Here is a 20,356-nt window from a genome sequence, read left to right as displayed (position 1 = left end):
CAAAGAGCACCATTTGGGGGGATTAGCAACAAGTGCCTGCATCACTTTCTCCAATAAGCAACTCACCAGGTGGTTATGAATCAGATTAGGCTAGGTGAGGACAGCAGCTTTTAAATCTTGCTGTATCTCATTTAAAATCTTTTTTTTTTCATTTAAAATCTTTGATAGGTAAAATGCAAAACAGTTTAAACAGAACTTTAAATAGATATATGCCATAATTTTTCTCAGTCATTCATTATAGTCTTCACTTAGCCTCTTCTACTAAATATATATTCCTGAAATTCCTGAAATTCTTTAGTTATATAACACATTAATTCTGAGTATCAGCAACCACTAGGCTAATTCTGCAATTGTTTCTTCAATGTCCACTTCACCAAACTTAAACATTCATTTCCCTTAACTTTTGCCAAAGATGTTCATTTTCCATCCCTCCCATTCCCGTAGCAGCTCTCCCTGATCTGTTCATAGTGTTTAATCACTTTTACAATTTAATAGCTCCATGTTTCTATTACACTGAAAACATGAAAAATTAATGGCCAATAATCTGATGAGTTCGCACTCTCATTATTTTCCTCCCTATGTGAAACAAGGTTGGCATGCTGACATCTTAAGAGGATGAACTCCCAGGAGGCAAATGTAACAAAGATGGAATGTTTTTATGTAACCCCTAATAAAAAGCAGTACTACCATCACTTATGAAACAGGCAGCTGCTCTGCAGGAACTCCTAGCCATAATACACAAATCAGGTCAGTCAATACCTTTCCCAAGAAAGTCAGATGCTGAACAATCAGGTGGGCGCTTTCCGTCTTCCCTGAGCCACTTTCTCCACTGATGACAATGCACTGACATGGGAAATGGAGTATAGAGAGAAGAATTCAGGGCCATGAAACAACTTGTACATTCAGCCGTGGTCTTCATATTACATCCTCTGTTGTATACTTCAATTTTTCACCAAGCAATAAATCTATCCTACAAATCTTTCCATTTCAGTACATGGAGAGCTTCTTCAACCTTGGGCACAGCTACTTGTCATTTCAATGTACAGACATACGTTAATCTGTTTCTTGATATACTTGAGGTTTTTTTTTTTCCTTCTGTCATTACAAACAATGTTTCAATGACTAATGCTATACACAGGTCATTATATTTATATGCAGGTTCATCTACAGAATAAATGCTGAGAAGTGGGGTTATTCGTTATAAATTTGATAGATACTGCCAAATTGCTTTCTTAAGGACTGTACCAATGTATCAAAATGCCTGCCCTCCTACAGCCTCACTAACACAGTAGATTGGATCTTTGCCATCCTGATAGGTTAAAAAATGAATTCTCAGTGCAATTTTAATCTGCATTTCTTTTATTAGAGTAATGTTGGGCATCTCTCCATATGCTTAAGGTCATTTGTATTTTTCTTATACAACCTATCCATATCCTTTGCCTATTTTTTATTGCATTGTTGACCTTTTTATAATTCATTTCTAGGAACTCTTCATGCATAAAGGAAATGAGTGGCTGTGGCATAATAAAAAGTTTGGGTTTCATCCCTGGTTTCTGGCATAAACCCTTGGAATCTCTTGAGTGGCCGGAATGATAGGAGCATTTTTGTTATTCACAAGGAGCTCCTTTGAATCACACCTCAGTTTACTAATGAAGTGGTTCAAGGTGAGGGACCTAGGCTGCTTCTAGAGGGGACTGGTCACCAGAAAGACCAAGCAGGTGATTAGAGGGTGGGAACCATTAGCCCTACCTCCCAAACTCCAGGAAGGGGAACGAGGTTGGAGATTGAGTTATGAAGACTCTTGAACAACGATTTCAATGAGCTTCTAAGATGGTGAACACATGGAGTATAGGGAGGGCTGTCCAGAACAGATGTGCCTCCCCCGTAGCTTGCCCTCTGCATCTCTCCCATGTGTCTGGTACTAGGTCGTACCCTTTATAATATAGCAGTAAACAAGTATTTTCCTGAATCTTGTGAATTGTTCTAGTGAATTAGCAAACCCGAGGGGGGTCCTGGTGACCCCTGAATTTGCATTTGGTTTGGTAGAACTGTAAGATGCCTGGCTACTCCATTTGTGGCTGGCTTCTGAATCAGGGCAGTTTTGTTGGATTGAGCCCTTAACTTGTAGAGTCTAAATCCAGATAATGTCAGAACTGAATTGAATTGAATTGAATTGTAGGATGCCCAGTTGATATCAGAGAACTGGAAAACTGATTAGTTTGGAAAACACACATTTAGTGTCAGGAAAAAAGAAAAAAAGACAGAATAGTGGGCGTAACTTTTCTTAACTTGAAAACTACATTATCTCATTCCATTTATTTCCTCTCCATAAAGTCTATGGGCATTTCACAAATCTCTGAGAGCAGTAAGAACCTGGAGAAACCAAGTTTCTAACCTACAGTGAATCCATGCATTCCATTTTATAACCTGTATTGTTGAAATTTTATTTATTTCTCAACAACCCCAAGTTCGGATTTTGCAGGTCTTAGGAAATATACACATGGTGATTTTTCTCATAAAATCTGCACTCCAAACTATATCACATCTCACACAGAATAAAGAAAATACACCTGTTGAGAGTAAAGGAGTGGTCAAATGTAGGATGTATCACTACGATGAATGGGAAGTCTGGAGGGTTAAAGGGTGAGTAAAATCTGTGGTGAACTGGCATTGAGTTTAAAGCTCATTCAGTCTTAGCCCAGCCCATCACAATTTCTCAGCAGCTAAACAGTGTGATGCAAGATCACTGGCAAACCAAGTGCAAAATGTCATGTGAAAAGGTCCAAGTCATGAAAATTCTGAGACCTGAATAGGAAGGAATTTCATTTATACCCTTATACATACTATTATTATCATTGTCATGTAATCATGTTCTCACTATACCGGTTTTCACCACATGATCATCACTACCAAATAACTGTTGCACCTATTTTTTCAGTCTAAAAACTGTTTTATGGGTGATACATGCCTATAATCCCAATGGTTCAGGAGGCTGAGGCAGGAGGATCTTGAGTTCAAAGCCAGCCTCAGCAATGGTGAGGAGCTAAGCAACTCAGTGAGACCCTGTCTCTAAATAAATTACAAAATAGGGCTGGGGATGTGGCTCAGTGGTTGAATGCCCCTGAACTCAATCCCTGGTACAAAAAAAAAAAAAAAACTGCTTTAGAACCTTTCATTCCATAATCATCATGAGGTACAATTCTATTTCTCATGTTGTTTAAAAGGTAAAGAGAGCAATGTGTTCACCAGTGGTGTATGGGTGCACGTTTGTCTTCTCATGCACTGTGAGCCTGAAGCCTGGGATTCTCAGGGCAGTGCATGCACATTGTCAGTATATTTCTGAAAGGTGACTTTCAACTTGTGTGGTTGGTTTAGAGCACTGCAGTACTCACAGTAAACACATCTTATATGAACAATATCAAAGATGAGGTATCAGATTAACCAGTGATAGCGGTGCAGAATCTTTAGACACAGATAATTAAATTTTCTAAGTTTATATTCTGCAACGCTGTAGTAAATTTTCTCAAGTGTAATATTTCAACTGTAATGCACAAATCAATAACAATTAATGTTAACTTTTGTTTCCAGACACAAAAAAAAATGTTCATTAAACTATCATGAAAAAATGACCCATTTGGACTATTCCATTTTAATGTATATTTGCAAGTATTCTGTGCATCCTAATCTTAAACGAAAGACAGTTTAATAATAAATTATATTTAGAGTAATACTGGCATAATTTTTTTTTAAAAAGAATCACATAATGGTTGTATCCTAACTTTTTGAAAAACACACACACATATACACACACACACACACACACACACACACACACACACACCTTGGCATAAATCTTCAATGATTATGTGGTGAAATACAGTATTTGTATTAGAAACCTTATTACTTATTATGAGAGGTGAGTGCTCTTGGTGTGAATGTTTCACATTTCTCCAAGTGGGCTCTGCTTTCTCCTGCTATTGTGGCCTTATCAGTGTTGCAGCTGCCCTGAGCTGCGATTTCATTTCCCATTTCCTGCAGCCTCAGCAGCAGAAGGGAAAGGTTCTGGGAAGACTCAGGAGCTGAAGGGTACCTGGTTAGGAAAGAAAGGTGGGTCCCTACCTGGTCTTTGCTGAAAGTAACCAAGCACTGGTAAGCAGCATCTGCTGATGCAAATATGTGGGGGGGATTCGAGATGCGCTTCACCCCGTGATAGAGCCTGGAAAACTGAAGAAAACAGTAACTAATTTAAAGGAAACTTCTAAGGGTCCAGTGGACCATCTAATGCTTTCACCATCTGCTGCCCAGGAAACCAAGGTTGAATTACTTAAGTAGGAACTTGTTGTCTCAGGAAGGCTCTGCAGTCTGCAGGTCCGAGTTCAAATTCCAGCTCTTGGGAGCCTATGCCAGGGCATTAACTTCTTTGTGCTAAGTCTCCTCATCTGCCAGACAGGCTTACTAATAGCACCTATGTCACAGAGTTGTGGGAAATGATCACAACCCAGTGCCTGGCATGTCATAAGTACTTGATAATTGTTAGCTATTGTTGTAGCTTGCTTTAAAAAGTTACCCTCCATACCTTTCTAGTATGTTGCATTATTATTTGCAGTTTTGAGTATATATACCTCTAGGGTGGCTTGATTTTATTACCACATCATCTTTCTTTCCATTTGCTTGTATGATTTTATTTATTATTAATTTGATTGATTGACCAATTGATAGAAGCCTTGGGGATTGAACCCAGGGCCTCATGCATGCTAGGCAGGCACTCTACCACTAAGCAACAACCCCAGGCCAGCTTTAGTAATTTTGAATTTCTTCAAGGAGACTTATGCTCTGTTAAGGCTTAGATGTGAGCTGTCCCCCCAAAACTCATGTCTGAAGCAATGCAAGAAGGTTTACCCAATCAATAAATTAATCCCCTGATGGATTAACTGAGTGGTAACTGAAAGCCAGTAGGATGTGGCTAGAGGAAGTGAGTCCCAGGGGTATGCCTTTGGGGCATATATTTGTATCTGGCAAGTGGAGTCTCTTTCTCTCTCTGCTCTCTGATCATCATATGAGCTGTTTCCCTCCACTGCACTCTTCTGCCATCATATTTGGTCTCACCTTGAGCCCTAAGGAATGGAGCCTGCTGTCTATGGAACAAGACCTCTAAAAACGTGAGCCCTCAAATAAACATCTTCTCCTTTACAATTGCTCTGGTGGGTCTTCTAGTCACAGCAGCAAAAAAAAAAAAAAAAAAAAAACTGACTAACACATGCTCTTAAAGTATTCCTTACCTGTGGAGAGTAGATGCTTAGATTCTGGAAGGGGTTTAAGGCAATTAGAATATCTCCAACATATGTGTAAATCAGTGAGTCTGCATAACGCTTCTGCAAGTGATGAATAATTGTTTCCTGAGAAGCGGAAAAGAGGTATTGAGAGCAGTAGACATTATATTCAACCAAGCCAGAGATTCTAAAAATAACAACGAATTTATTCCTATAAGAATATTATTCTCTAAAAGATTGAAGTAGTTCATTGAAATTATACAATGATCCTACTGATCTCAAGTCACTAAAATGGCACAGATATTTGTCTTGAAAGAAGAAAAATAGGGATATACTGAAAAAATTAGGACTTGTTAAAGGATATTGAAATAGTCAACAAAAATTTTATTTGTTATTGGGAAAAAAACTTGTCTTACCCAATCAAAATGTTCTACTTAGAATTTAGTTAGGCTACTTCTATGGTAAAGTACAGACAAAATAGTAATTTCATTTCTCAAAGCATTGCACTTAAAATCTAGGTGGTAGGAATATGGAATTGAACACTTTGACATTATGCATTAGTGATTCAGTCGTTGAAATTAAAGCTCCCAAGAGTTAGACTCAGCAGAAGCAGGTCCAGCACAATTAACGGCTCTATTAAATGTGCATATTTTAAATGAGGATTATCACAGTATTCAGCTTTAGAATGTGAGCTATATTAACTTCACTATTTCCCTAAATGAAGCGCCTCTTAATGAAGAACAAACAACTATCTTGAGGGTTAATTGCCATTTTTTATTAGGCAGAAAATAATTTCAGGGATAGAATCCATCATTTAGCCCTATCATATAATGGGCTTTATAGGAAAAATCTAAATTCTTTCTCTTCATCACTATAGGGGCTCTAAATGAAAACAAACAGGATCATAGTCACAGCAACCGAATGCTCCCTGAGTTTCACCCCATGGCTATACAATTAAATTGTCAAATGACCTCAGAAGAACATGGTCTACGACAGAAAGGTCAAACCATTCACATACAACAAACGCCTCCAATGAGAACTGTCTACTAAATATTCAGTACCTCATCCAGGACCTCGAGATTGACCAAATCATCCTCGAGGCAGTATTTTTCAGCATCCTGCACATGATAGGGTCCCCTGGTATGCATCCTCTCATGCCTAGAAATGTATCAAGAGAGTATTGGCATTCAGGCAGTAAATAACATAGCAGAAGGTTTTAATGAGGATGGCTCGTTCCCAATGTTGTCACATGACACGTTAAGAGACTTCAGAGATGGAGAGAGTAAATGCAAGCCAAGTGCAGATGCCCAGGCTCTCCCTGAGGAGCTACCAGTGGGAGGTGAGCACCTAAGCTGGGTCTCGCTCCTGCCAAGTGGGGAGCATTACCAAATGGCCGCCCATCGCATATATTTACTTTCCTTAAAATCTAACCACAGCACTTCCAGGAATAAACCACTCCTACATGCCTTTCCTGGTTGGTGTGGTAAGATCACTATCAACCCATGTGCAATATTTCATATAAAAAGAGCCAAGTCATGGAAAATCCTGAGATGTTAATAGGAAGGAATTTCACGAATGGCATTCTACATCCTGTTTTCATTTCAGGCATCGAGTTTCACTGGGGTACAATCATAAGTCTTCCCTTCCTTCCAGGTCCCTTCATCTGTTCTGCCAGCACCACCCCCAACTTAGATATTTCTAAAGCAAACTTCTGAGAATACAGTAAAAATCAAAGAATTGATCAGTTTACATTTTATCTTATTCGCTTATTTGAGACCCCTTTATGACCTTTGTCCCATTGCAGTGAGGTGGCCACTGTTTGGTAGACATCTTCCCAGCCTATTTCTAAATATTGGTAAAATTTATATATGTACTCATGAGAAATATATAGGTTCTGTTGTTCCATTATAAAAATGATATCATATTGTGGATTTCATTCTGCAGGCTTGTTTTCACTTAACACGATGATTTTTAAAACTATCTACCTAGTCGGTCACTCTAATCATATAAATATATACCAACTCATTTACCTAGTCCTATGTTAGTCGATATTAGGCTGATTCCAGGTTTTTTTTTTTGTTTGTTTGTTTTGTTTTGTTTTGTTTCCTACTAGAAACAAAATATGTTTTGTTTTGTTCCTTAAATATGTCCTTTTGTGTATATGTTGGGATTTTTCTCTTGGAGCCATTGTTCACCATGCATTTAAAAAACTTGGCTGGTAATAAATAACAATTGCCTTTGGCATATCAAAATATAGTTTTTCAGGGTTTAAAATTAATTCAGTGTTAAATTGGGCCTTCCTATAATTCCCTTCATAAACTTATCACTACTCCATGTGGTGTTGGGGGGAGCACTGGCCTAGAGGTTAAGAGCTCTGGGTCCTAGTCTCAGGCTTGAGAGTAATGGAGTGCAGGATATTCAGCAAATCCCTTAATGATTAGCATATCAATTTTCTTCATTTATAAATAGAATCGTTCATGACTTGTTTCTCTTCTCTTCTCTTCTCTTATCTCTCTCTCTCTCTCTCTCTCTCTCTCTCTCTCTCTCTCTCTCTCTCCCCCCAGAGTTTGTAAAAACAGTTACAGTCACTCATGGATATAAAAGATGCACAAAGGCTGAAAAAATGCACCAAGTCCTATTCTTACATCCTTGTCAAAAATATGGAATAAATTTGCATAACTCCACACATTACTCAGAACACCATTAATTGAGCAAAATAACATGTAAAATAACCTCCATGTCCCACCAGTAGAGAAGGATCATGGCTGAGTTCTTCCCAGCCAACTTTCATGCCCATCATCATCACAGCATAAGAAGATATCACCCATGGACATGATCTTATCTAGCCAGATCCCAGAAGCTGGCTTTGTTTCACTGTAAGTGCCACATGAAAGTCATGGAATGGGAACATATACCTCACCCTTGGCTACATGCATTTCACAAAAGTAGGTGGAAAAAATAAAAAGGAAGAAGCAAACTCATCAGCTCTGCATATTGAGTCTTGGGCTTATAACATAATAAAAATGGGCAAATAGAACATTGACTTTTTTCTTTTCTAGCCTCTTAAATTAAGTCTTAATTTCCAATCCCCATCACTGATACATTTAAAGAAGGCATATTTGAATCATGCTATTAGTCACTTCTATTATTAGAACTGGTTTTACTGCTAATTCATATAAGGTACAAATTAGAATGACAATTTTGTTTAATAAAACCAAATTTATAACCTAAGCATTTTTCAAATTATCAACAGAACAATTTATTGATCTATGTCCTTGCATATTGGTAACATAAAGAGAAACGAAATTGGTTTTAAATACAGATTTTCACTATTATTCAGAGCTGCTTCCTCCTGCTAGCTAGCCATTTTACTAAACAGGACAACAGGAGAGTGCACATTTCTGTCCAAACTCTCCTCCACATAAATTTGAGTTCTTTTTTTGCATAAATTTCATCATAAAGCAAAATAATGCAACATTTATTAATGGAGCGATTAAATTTGCATTAAATTAAATTCAGCTAGCTAATCTCCTTCATAAATTCTTATCTTATAATTATATGAAATAAGGTAAGAAATATGAAATAAGTTAGAGTTTATTTTGTATATAATTTGACAAAAAAAATAGGAATTTTAAAATTGCCCACAGATCTGGTTCCAGTCAAGATGGAGTAGGCACTCTTAATGTATCTCTCCACTAAGAGCAAATAAATACCCTGGATGGAATATAAAGAAGCAGCCATCTCAGATTGCTCAGAGGTAAACAGTAACAGGCAGATTGAGAAAGGAAATCAGAATTCAAAATATCACTGAACCATTGGAAAACACCCCTGGGTTTTGGAAAACATTCCCATCACTACTGACCTATACTTAAAGGCAGCCTGAACTGCATGCAGGAAGGTCAGGCTTCATGTTGAAAGATATTTTTATAGCCAACTAAAGTGGAAGCACTAACAAAATCTCATCTGAAATCTTGCAGATAAAAATACTCTAGTAGAAAGTTGATTTTCAGTGTGAACATACTCAATCCAATATCACCATGATCAAAATTGGTCTCCTTGAGGCCCATAGCAGATTATTTGTGTGCCACAGCAATCTTTATGTCTGTCTGCCAAATATAACTACAAGAATCATGCAGATGCTTTTTTGTAAATCTGAGCTCAACCAAAATCTTCCTCAATGATATTTTATAAATAAAATATAGCATTTAAAATATTTTACCCACAGATTTAGTAGTGTGTGATCTCTTTCCCTGCTTATGGGAAGTTAAATTCTTCAGACTTATTTGTTCCCCAAGTTGAAGCTGGCAATCTAGACACTGATATAGGATGCAAGATATTTCCAGGCTGACAGACAACTACTTTTCCAACCAGAAAAAAAAAAAAATCCATCTATCTCTATATGAACACATACATATAAAATATAAAGATATATATAGCTATATAGATATATCCCTATCTGCCTTTACCAACAACTGATGTCCCCACTAAAATTGTTGCCAGCTTTAATTTTCTTCCTTCTTCTATGATTTGGAGGGTCTACAGAAAAGAAAAAAACATTATTGATTCCAATTTTTATCTCTTTTGGAAAACCTTATCTTGGACTTTACATATATTTATAAAGCTGTTATGTTGCTTATATTTCTCTATTTTTAGTTGAAAGATTTTAAAATTTTTCCTGCATTAGTATTGTCACTGGTAACTACAAACTTAAATCTTCCTTAAAATTCACATGCGCCACCTAGTGCCTTACTTGAGAATAGCATCTATTGCTGACTTGCTGAAATTCCTTTAAATTGCAAAAATTATAGAGCACCAACAACAAAAAAAAAATACTTAGATTAAATATTTCAAAGTTTGGAGAAATATAGAGGGATATACAAATAGATAAATAAATATCAAAAGACATTCTGTTAAATCAAGAGTATATGGTAAGGCATTATAGTTTTAATGGCTCCGAAGTTATTTTCAATTTCCAGGAAAGTCTATTGCCTTTTCCTACTTGTGTTTATGAGGTCCTACTGACTGTCAATCCCAGCTTCTAGAATAAATGGAGTTTGGGGGTCGAAGCTTAGAGGATAAGCTCTGGCTTGGACTGTTACCTGGAGTTTGGGTTTGGTGTAATAGTGGCGGGTCAGGGTATAAAGTGGAGTTGACTTAGGTTTCAGGACTCAAGGAAAGGGGAACTGGTGTCTGAGTCCATGGCCTAAGTGAGTATGAAACATCAAATCCAAAGAAGTGAGTGGAGAGCAAGAACAGAATGGGAAGACAGAGCCAGAGTTAGAGTTCCCTTAAGATAACAGCAGGCATAGGAGATGGGGGTCTTTCCTAAAATGCCTTTGACCCAGCCCATGTGTAGGAAAGGAGCTTTGGAGGGCAGCATACTAGTTCAAATACTGGAGGAGCTACTCCTTGCAATGAATTCCTGAAGTGCAGCAGCTTTCCCTATTGATCAATCTCTACACCTGCACTATGGTGAAACCAATACTATGTGAATGTCTCCAACAACCCATCAGAGGGCCCGGCAGTATTTTTTTTCCAGCTGCTGGTCCTATAAATGATTTTGCTCCCAAGTGACTCCTTACCCCTTAGCTTCTCCCTGTCTGCCACCTATGTGGAGATGCCCTTATAGGCAGGAACAAACCGGGCTGCAAGACTTCCACACAGGGCAGACAAGACATGGTATTCTCCTTCCCCAACAATGATGGAGGAGAAAGCAACAGAGGAAGTGCTCTAAATCATTACTCAACAAGGGAAGGGAAACAAATTCTTCTAACCTAAGCCACATGCTAGTGAGAAGTTGTTCTTCGCACTGTGGTCTTTTAGGCAGTCACCCTGTGGCAGGATCGTGAAGGTCACCTCTGCCTAAGCTCCAAATCCAGTTCAGAGCCCTCCCCTCCATCCAAAGGTGGAACTGGAAGGACTGGAGAATGACTGTTATGGTTTGGATTTGAAATGTCCCCCAGTCTCACGTGTCCAGAGGTGGTCCTGTGGGGAAGTGAAGGAATCATGAGGGCTCTGACCTCATCCGTGGATTAATTCATTGATGGCTGAATGGACTAGGGGCAGGGACCTATTTAGAGGAAGAAGGTCACTGGGGTTGTGCTCTGGAAGGGTTTGTCTTCTCTCTGGACCTTTGCTCTCCCCTGCCCCCCAACTCCCGACTTCCTGGCTGCCATGAGCTGAGCATTTCCTCCACCACACACTTCCGCCATGATGCTCTGCCTCATCCAAGAGCAGTGGAGCTGGCTGAACATGAACTAAAACCTCTGAAACCCTAAGTCAAAATCAGCCTTCCCTCCTTCAAACCACTCAGTGAAATATTTTGGTCACAGTGAGGAAAGCTGACTAATACAATGACTAATGCTCCCACCACATTACAGATACAGAAGCAGTAACCTCTATGGAGGCTGGAGCAAAAAGGGGCATAAAGAAGAGAGGAAACGAGGAAGAAAGTTCGGGCTCAATGGGGGTAGCCCTCAAGATTCTAAGACAAAGGCTCATGGCCATGGACAGAGCCCAGGGACCATTCCCTTAACCCTGTAATCCCAGCATACAGAAGGAGAACACCAAAAATGAGCATAGATGAAAGTTGCTACCCCAGTAAGTGATGTTGAATACTTCTTCCAAATTATTTGTGGACCTAGGAAGAAAATGACAATGACAGACCATCTACATGTGACTATGCTACTGACAGTCCACTATGGACAGAAATACCACCCTGATACCTTTAACTACAATAGCTATATCTTAACCCCAAACTTAAGATCATATCTCTCAAACATTATAATACAGAGATATAAAAATAGAAATCATTATAGTAACACCATTTTTCATCTAAGCACATTTGTAGCCAGAATTTTGATAAATCAGCATTTTATCATCAATTATGTTAAACAGGATTTGATAATATACCCACCTTCTCTAGGAAGCAAAAGTCAGTGACAAGAAGAAAATTAAATATCAATTCACTCTCTCAGTTAAAGACAGCGAGAGCAGATCCTAATCATATCAGGATACAGACTTATTTCTTCTCTGTTGGGGCAACAGGAGGATCTTTAACTTCCTATGTGTTGAACTTCAGCACATCGTGAAGCGATCATCTGGGAGTCATTCATGTACATGGGAACCCAGTAACCCTCAGCATACAGAATATAGCATGTTTGTGTGTGTATGCATGGGTGTGCCTGTGCATGTGCACACATTTGCAGGTAGACGCAAGTGAGTGAGCAAGACTGATTGGGGAAAGCTCAGCAAGTAAGCAGTCAGAAATCTGTTTTTAAAGGTCACTGCTGCAGGTTGAAAAGAAATAACTGAAGTCATTGTTTTAATCAGCCTCAGGCAAATTACAAAGGCAGAACCAAAAATCCATTAAACAGAGCAGGGAAAAAAAAAAAAAACCAGCACCAATTCTTCTACCAAGTAATTCTTACAGTAGACCCTTGGCATTTGAGGGTTTAATATTTGCAGTCCCAGCAAGCCCCAAGTCACCTGCAGGGGCATGACATGCTTGTCATTTTACTGAGACTCACAGCTGAGTTCATGGTCATGACAACCAATCAAGCCTTCCCTGCCTCCATTCATATTCCACAGAGTGGTTTCTCTTCTCTCAAGAACTCTCATGAAGTGATAAAATGCATGTTTCCAAGTCGGTTTCTCTAAACTTTAATGGTTAGATGATATAGCAGGTAATATTAATGAATTCAGGGTTTTGCAAAACTAGTTTGGGGAAGAAGTCCTTTTGAAGGTCAAGGAAATAGGAACTGACATCAAAGGAAATGACCAAATTGTTTAAAAGCATCTCTAACAGATTAAGTCACAAGGTAACCTCCGAGTATTGTCCACAGAATTTTAAAGCTTTTTAACCTCCTTTAAGAGAGTAAGCCTTGGATCCATAACTGCTTTATTGTACCTAAACCAAATAAATGAAATTTACCAGAAAAATTTAAATTCCAGTGGGGTTATGCATATACCATCATCAGCACCAGGGAATGGCCAAATATCACTTTTCCATAGGTGCCTCTATAGAGCTACATAGATATAGTCACACACACACACACACACACACACACACACCTATAATACACATGTAGTGAAACAGGAATGAATCTCAGCCAGGTTTTCCAAAAAGCTGCTATACTCAGAAAAGCTTAGACCCAGAAGAGGTGAGCTGGGGCCTTAGGACAAGCCCTCCTTCCTTCGGGCATGGTGCACCTTCTACTGTATCATGCTCAAACTCCCCACGATTCCAAGCCTTGTCTGGAGTATTCTTGAGTGCCATTTCATGGCATTTCATTGGCCACACTGTCCAGCACCATCTCCCATCTGGCTTCTGTCTAGCGCTATCTCCCATCTGCTCACTGAGGGGGCGTACATTTCCTGCTCTGGCTGCCTACCACTGTCCTCCCTATCCAGTCTCTCCCTTTTAAAACGTTCCCATCACCCTCTGAGGTCATCCTCTTTGGCACCTGGCCCCAAGTTTCCCTTCTCTACCCCTCCCCTGCTCCAACCCTTGGTTTTCTCATCTCCCACCAATAGCTTTGTTCATTCTTCTCACATTCTGATCTCAGGGTTCCTCAACTTGTCAACACCTGAAAAACTTTTATTTCTTCTATACTGAAGCTGTCTATAAACTCATCTTTGCCGAGTTCGTAAGTATCTCTCAAAAGTTTCCAAGATCTCGGTTCTACTCTCCCATTTCTCACCGTCCACCTCTGATTTGGCTCTTCGTCTCCATGGTAATCATAAGTACCAGGACAGGGCTCGGCCTCAAAGTCAATAAGCCTGTCTTCGCCTTCTTTGAAGTTCTTCTAGAGACCACAAGGATTATTTGCTAACCTTGCTTTGTTATGGGCCAGACTATATGAGTAGTTACCAAACAGACTCCATTTTACCCTGAGACTCCATATCATGTAAGAAATGCTTCTCCCATGGGAAAGCCATACCTCTGTACCCATTAATAGTTACCAAGCATAGCATACTTGGCAACACAAAATAGCAATTGCTGTGGTAAAACTTCCTGATCACTTGTAACAGTTCCCTCCTTGCTGAAGTAGCAAGAATAGAGTCACTATGGCTATATGAGCAAGCATGTATGGCCATACAAGCAAGCAGGTATGGCCGTAGGGACTCCATCTCAACTGTTCTAGTCTCCACCTTAATATTTCTGTTACTGTTCCCGAGAAGAGACAGTTGTGGGACCCATTTCTGAGAAAACAATATGAAAGCTGTTTTCCGCTAAATTAAAAAAATATATATTGTCTTCTGTACTTTGTACCCCACAAAATGTACTCATCCCAGGATATGGTGGTCTTGGTGACCTATATGTCTTTGAAGTAGATTCTCACCCCCACTGACCACCTGCTGGATGGTGGTCTAGCACCTGCTCGGACCCAAGATGTAGTTGACTGAGTTGTTCTGCTAACAGATTTTTTAGCTTCTGTATCTGCTTGCTTGCAGCTATGTCAACCCAGATGTGGTTTTTGCAGATTTGCCTTTAAATATCCTAAAATGCTCAGGCTCAGGGCTATTCCTTGCAGAGATAGTTATGCATCCTGCAGGGAGTAGTCTCCCTCCGGCTGGCTAAATAAAGACTCTTCAATGTGGACAAAACTGGCACTTGATGTGTTTTCTAAGTGACCTGCCCCACAACAGCTTGACTGCCTTTCTTTTGTCCATCCATCAGGTCCATTGAAGCCAAGCTCCACCCTGGAGAAAACCACACAATCCCCTTTGTGGGTGACCACCCATGAGCTATGCTAAGCATTCTCTCTCAGCCTTGAGCCAAGGGGGTGTTGATCTGGCATTGCATGCTGTGGGCTGCATGATGCAGGTGGCCTCCACCTCTGCTTGACAAAGAAGTCTGCTTTTTCATGGCTCTGGACCTACGCATTACCCATTGGGGCTAGACCAGCCCATTCCCTTCCTAATTTGGTGAAGAACATTCTATTAAGAATTCTTTGTTAATTTCCGTATAAATAAAGGGATTCCCGGTGTATGCTTTATCTTTGCTCTCTTGCCTTCTAGCATGATAGCAGGATGGGGAAGACTGCACAGGGGAAGGAAAAAGAGCTTATGTAGAAGGAGACACTGAGACAGAAGAGAGGAGATAACAGAGGAAGCAAGAGGGAGTGGATCAAGGGTCCAAGAGGAAGGTTGGTTGGCCTTAGAGAGAAAAAACCTGTAAGTTGGGAAAGATACATAAAAGTTAGATTAAAAAAAATACTCAGAAATTTTGAGGAAATAAAGGAGATACTATGAGGAAGCTCAAGGTCACAGAGCCATCTCACCACACCACCCACCACCCCCGTTTTGTGAAAAAAATACTTCCAACCAATAGGGCATTATGTAAAATTGTGGATGTGTAACCGACGTGATTCTGCAATCTACATTTGGGGTAAAATTGGGGGTTCATAACCCACTTCAATCTAATGTATGAAATATGATATGTCAAGAGCTTTGTAATGTTGTGAACAACCAATAAAAAAAAAATACTTCCATGTCTGTGTGGTCTTTTTGTTGCCAGCCCACACCTTGCAGAGGGATCCCGATTCCACCGCCCCTGCGGGATGTAGGCAGTACCCCTTTCTCTATTCCTGTTCCTTGTTGCTAAAAGTCACCCCAGATGACAGATGGGAATGGTGGTGTTGGCGATGGTACATTTTCTTAGAGTTTCTAGTGTCCGATACTGTCCTGCATGCATCATCTTAAACACTGATAACTTCACTATACTGGAATGCTATTCAATTGCCTTCCACATTGGTTCTTGTTTTCTTTTCTTTCAGTACTAGGGATTGAACCTAGGGGCACTTTACCAGAGTTTACACCTCTAGATTTATTTTTTTTAAATTCTGAGACAGGGTCTCACTAAGTTGTCCAGGCTGGCCTCAAACTTGCAATTCTCCTGCTGAGCTCCCTGAGCTGTTAGGATTACAAGCACGCACAACCACACCTGTGTTTCTATACCTCTGAGCAATCGTTATCTCTATCATTAATGAACTCTTTATTATATTCCTCATAATGTCTATTTCAAAGGTTTAACACCTTTCTGGAATCCAAAGCCCACTCCCAATTCGGAGATCACCTTGCTTCATGTTTTGGAAAGATAAAGACCTTACAACTTGAGCTTCCTCATAGTATCTCCTTTATCTCCTCAAATTTTCCGAGAATTTTTATCTAACCTTTATTCATTGTTCCCAACTTACAGGTTTTTCTCTCTAAGGCCAACCAACCTTCCTCTTGGACTCTTGATCCACTCCCTCTTGCTTCCTCTGTTATCTCCTCTCTTCTGTCTCAGTGTCTCCGTCTACATAAGATCCTTTTCCTTCCCCTGTGCAGTCTTTCCCATCCTTTAAACCTGCCTTCTTCCCTGCAGTTATAGGCTTTTCTCTCCCCTAGAGAAAGTGCAAAAAGTGGTCAGGACCTTCTTTGCCTTTGGGGGAGCAGCCTTCCATGGGGCTGTAGGTTTCACTCCACTGGATCCCCTTCTCAAAATCTAACTCACTCTGGCAGAGGGACCATGGGAAGGGTTGTTTGAACCTTTGGGGAATCCTGCAGTGGGCAGAGAACTGGAAGCTGTGTGTAATGTCTGTAAGTACTAGGCATTGCCTTTGATGGGACAGGGAGAGGGAGCAGTCTTTTTGACTTATCTCTTAGTGTTGGGCCATTTGTATTTGATTGCATTGTGAACGAGGACAGGAAAGCAGCTCCATTTGGATAGGCTCTGATGTACTTTCCTCAGTCCCTACTCTCCCTTAACCAATCATCATGAAGTCCTGATAATACTGTCACCTTAACACCTTCTGCCACTTACACCCACCATGACAGCTCACCCAGTCACCTGGTCCCTGCTGCATGCTGCTGTCAGAACGCCCTTCTGAAACACAACCTTGCTCGAACTCTTCAGGGGCTCCCCTACCTCAGGAACAGGTCCAAGGTCCTGAGGTCCATCATGACCTGACCCTGCATACCTGCTCCCCCTTTTACCTATTCCACACTGAGATCCAGTAATGTCAATCAATTGTTCACCGAATTCCCCAAGCCCAACCTCTCTCCAGCTCTCTCCTTTGCTCTTTGCCCTTTGCTCATCCTTTCCCCTCAACCCAGAAAAACCTCCTCCCCCAATTTTCTTCCATTCATTCTCCAGGACAATGCAAGCACCATCTTCCCCTGGTTCCAGGGGCCTTCCCCAAGCATCCCTATCCCAGGTTGGCTAGGTGTCTTTTCCCAGGTGCTCTAGGGGTACCCCAGGCATTCTTTATCCAGGTATTTTTCATGTAAGCTGCTCTTATCTGATTCCTATCCATATCACACACCAGACTATTAGCTTTTTATCAGGAACTGCATCAAATTTCCCTTTGTAGTACCCATGTTTAGCATAGGGCCTACACACATAAATGTCTCTATAAAGAATAAATGAATAAATTAGATTTTGAATAAGAGATAGAAATTGATATCTTTAACATTTGATACACCTGAGTTCTATATATTGTCATGATTTTATATGGTAAAAAGATGAATTTTTCGTGGATTAAGGGCAAGAGGTAATTAGTGTTAAAAAGAATTAAATAGACCATGTACACTACTCCTACTACTAACATTTGTTGACATTTAACTCTATTCCGAGCAATATTCTAAGCATTTTACATGAAGATTCAACCCTTAAAATAATCCCCATTTTATAGAAGAAACTTCAGAAAAGAAAAATTAACTTATCCAGTAAGTGGGTGAGCAGGGATTCAAGCCTGGCAGACTTAGTGGTTTTGATTCCTACATCTTCCTACTGCACAGCCCTCTTTTTGCAGAAAAAAAAATTAATGGGCATTTGCTTCACTCAGCAATTATTCTTTGTTTTCTCCTTAATTATTCTATGTTACCTTAATTATTCTTTGTTTTTCCATCTTTACTGGAAACTCACAACTTTAAATATATCAATTTATCAACATTAAATGATGCTTGACATTTTTTCCTGGTGAACTCATGAAAACATCTATTTGGCTAACTCCTTGCCAGTTGCTAAAAGGAAGTCATCATGTGGGAAAGGTGGCCGGGTAAGTGTCAATTACACACATCGTGCTTCCTGTGGAATTAATTAATTTTTCTACCTCCTAAGGAAAAGGCTGTTTAAGGTATTGATGCCTAATTGTGAGGTTGTAATTTTTTTTAAGTGACTGTTCAAAGAAACCCAAACTACTGACTGAAACTCAAGATTATAAAGACCCCATGAGAAGCCTCTGCCACCTATGAGGCTTTGGACATCAAAGGGAGTTAACAAAGATAAAGAGAAATTAGAGGAAGCAAACGAGAGAGCACGAGAGAGATACAATTCTCTGTGGTGAAAGGAGAAGAGTTTTTAAAAAGGGAACATAGATCTGGTCAGGTCAAGTCACCCAAACACGCAACGCTGGTTAACTTTCCAAAGGAGTCTTAGAAACTATTCTGCCGCAGATCTCAGAACAGGAAGCCAAGGAGGAGGCACTGGATTTGACTTACCGTATTTAAGTGTTAGTTTTGTTTGGGGCTTGGTTTATGTTTTATTGTATTTCATTTTCCTTTGGAGTGGTTGTGCTGTGTCTGTGAAGGTGGGTGGTAGGGGGCCATTCCTGGTGTATAGGAACAAAAGCGAGGGAAGAAAGAGGATTTCAGTTCCCTAGGGCTTAAACACAAGTTCCCAGTGCTTCAAAAAGGCACCAAGCACAAGAATTGTTCTGTGTTTCTCTATCCAGAGGCAAGCCACAGAAATAGAAATGGCAGAGAAAAGAGGAAAGAGTAGGAAAAATTTATCCAAAATGGAATCTGGTGTTAGCTGGAGGAAATCAGCAAAATATCGTTACCTTGAAACTCTGCCTCTGGCTAGCTGTTGCCAATGTTTGACTTTTCGATTTGTAAACAGTTTTCTGCAGAATATATGAATATTTCTAGAACTTGTGACTGATGCTATTTCATTTTCTTCACCTCCAGTACTTCGGATGTCTTTTAATAATAATGGATTGAAGCTTATCTGTACCCTGGCTGGTTTTATAAAATCAAATAATTGCTGAGCAGAGGAAGTAGGTTTATTTGCATTTTTTTTTCCTTAAAGAGAAATTCTGCCACCCTCTGGACATAAACTAAAGATCTATTTCTGAGTGACTCACCAAGAACACTGTTTTATGCACTTGCCCCAGAAAATAACATTTAAAAAAAAATCTACCCTTTAAAAAAGGGAGGGAAAGAGGGGTGAGAACCACAGTTACTTTGATAACATAAACATTAGCTAAAAAATCACTTTAAAATGCTCAATTCACTCCAAGAGATCTTTAACAAAAGGGGAAAAGGTCTCAGAACACATTAAAGAAAAAAATGTTTAGAATTTAAAGAGTAAAATTTCCAAAAATCACTTTATAGCCTATATTTCTGTTCCCAAGTCTATGACAGCCAAGTAAAGATTTTTCCACATAATCTCAGACATGGCTGCTTTCCTTTATTGGTCAAAAGAAAAATTTGCATTTTTATTAAATACAAATATATACATGTATCTATTGGTTTTTAGCGAGAGCAAACCAAACATGAGGGCAGTGAGATTTCAGCTATTTGAGAGAAATTAGCCACAAAAGCACAAGCCTGCCTGCTCATCCATTGGGCGTGGAGTGCTTAATGTCACATAAATGAAACTTTCCAAAATGCAGGGATGTGATCATTACCAATAACAACACTGGGCAAATCAAAACACATGCCGTTTTTCTAAATAACGGGAGGGAGGATGCAGAATGACATGAAGTGCCATACCTGATTTTAACAGCAGAGTTTAGCTGCTTCTGCTCCTGGAGCACCTTGGCCAGCCGTTTTTGCAGGAATAAAACCTTCCCATGAGCTCCCTTAATAAATGGATGGTCGAGGAGATGCGTGACGGAAGGTCTCTTTTCAAAATCCTTAATAAGACACCTGTTTGTAAAAATCAACAAACAATCCAAAGTACAATGTTAGACACTCTGTTCCTCTGTGAATGTGGCAGAGAAGGGGCAAGAAGGCCTTATTTATACAAGTCGATCGCTGACCTTACCTAGCTCCTTCTTTATTAATGTAGACCAGAAAGCAGAAAAAACAGCTAA

At 39.7% G+C, this 20,356-nt stretch overlaps 1 protein-coding gene across 1 annotated transcript in view; it reads right to left on the bottom strand.

The window, feature by feature from the left end:
- The window catches only part of MYO3B (myosin IIIB), a gene marked incomplete at its 5' end in the record, with an annotated part of 464,298 nt that overhangs the window by 249,244 nt on the left and 194,698 nt on the right, over window positions 1-20,356 (bottom strand). Inside the window, 5 exons of the mRNA XM_081260604.1 lie at window positions 760-843; window positions 4,120-4,224; window positions 5,280-5,396; window positions 6,332-6,428; window positions 20,034-20,189. Of these exons, the coding sequence (XP_081116730.1) occupies window positions 760-843; window positions 4,120-4,224; window positions 5,280-5,396; window positions 6,332-6,428; window positions 20,034-20,189 (559 nt within the window). The remainder of the gene's footprint in view (window positions 1-759; window positions 844-4,119; window positions 4,225-5,279; window positions 5,397-6,331; window positions 6,429-20,033; window positions 20,190-20,356) is intronic.

This window comes from Spermophilus citellus (assembly GCF_964194105.1).
Source record: "Spermophilus citellus genome assembly, chromosome: 11".
NCBI classification, from domain to species: domain Eukaryota; kingdom Metazoa; phylum Chordata; class Mammalia; order Rodentia; family Sciuridae; genus Spermophilus; species Spermophilus citellus.
This window is presented reverse-complemented; position numbering and strand designations above follow the sequence as displayed.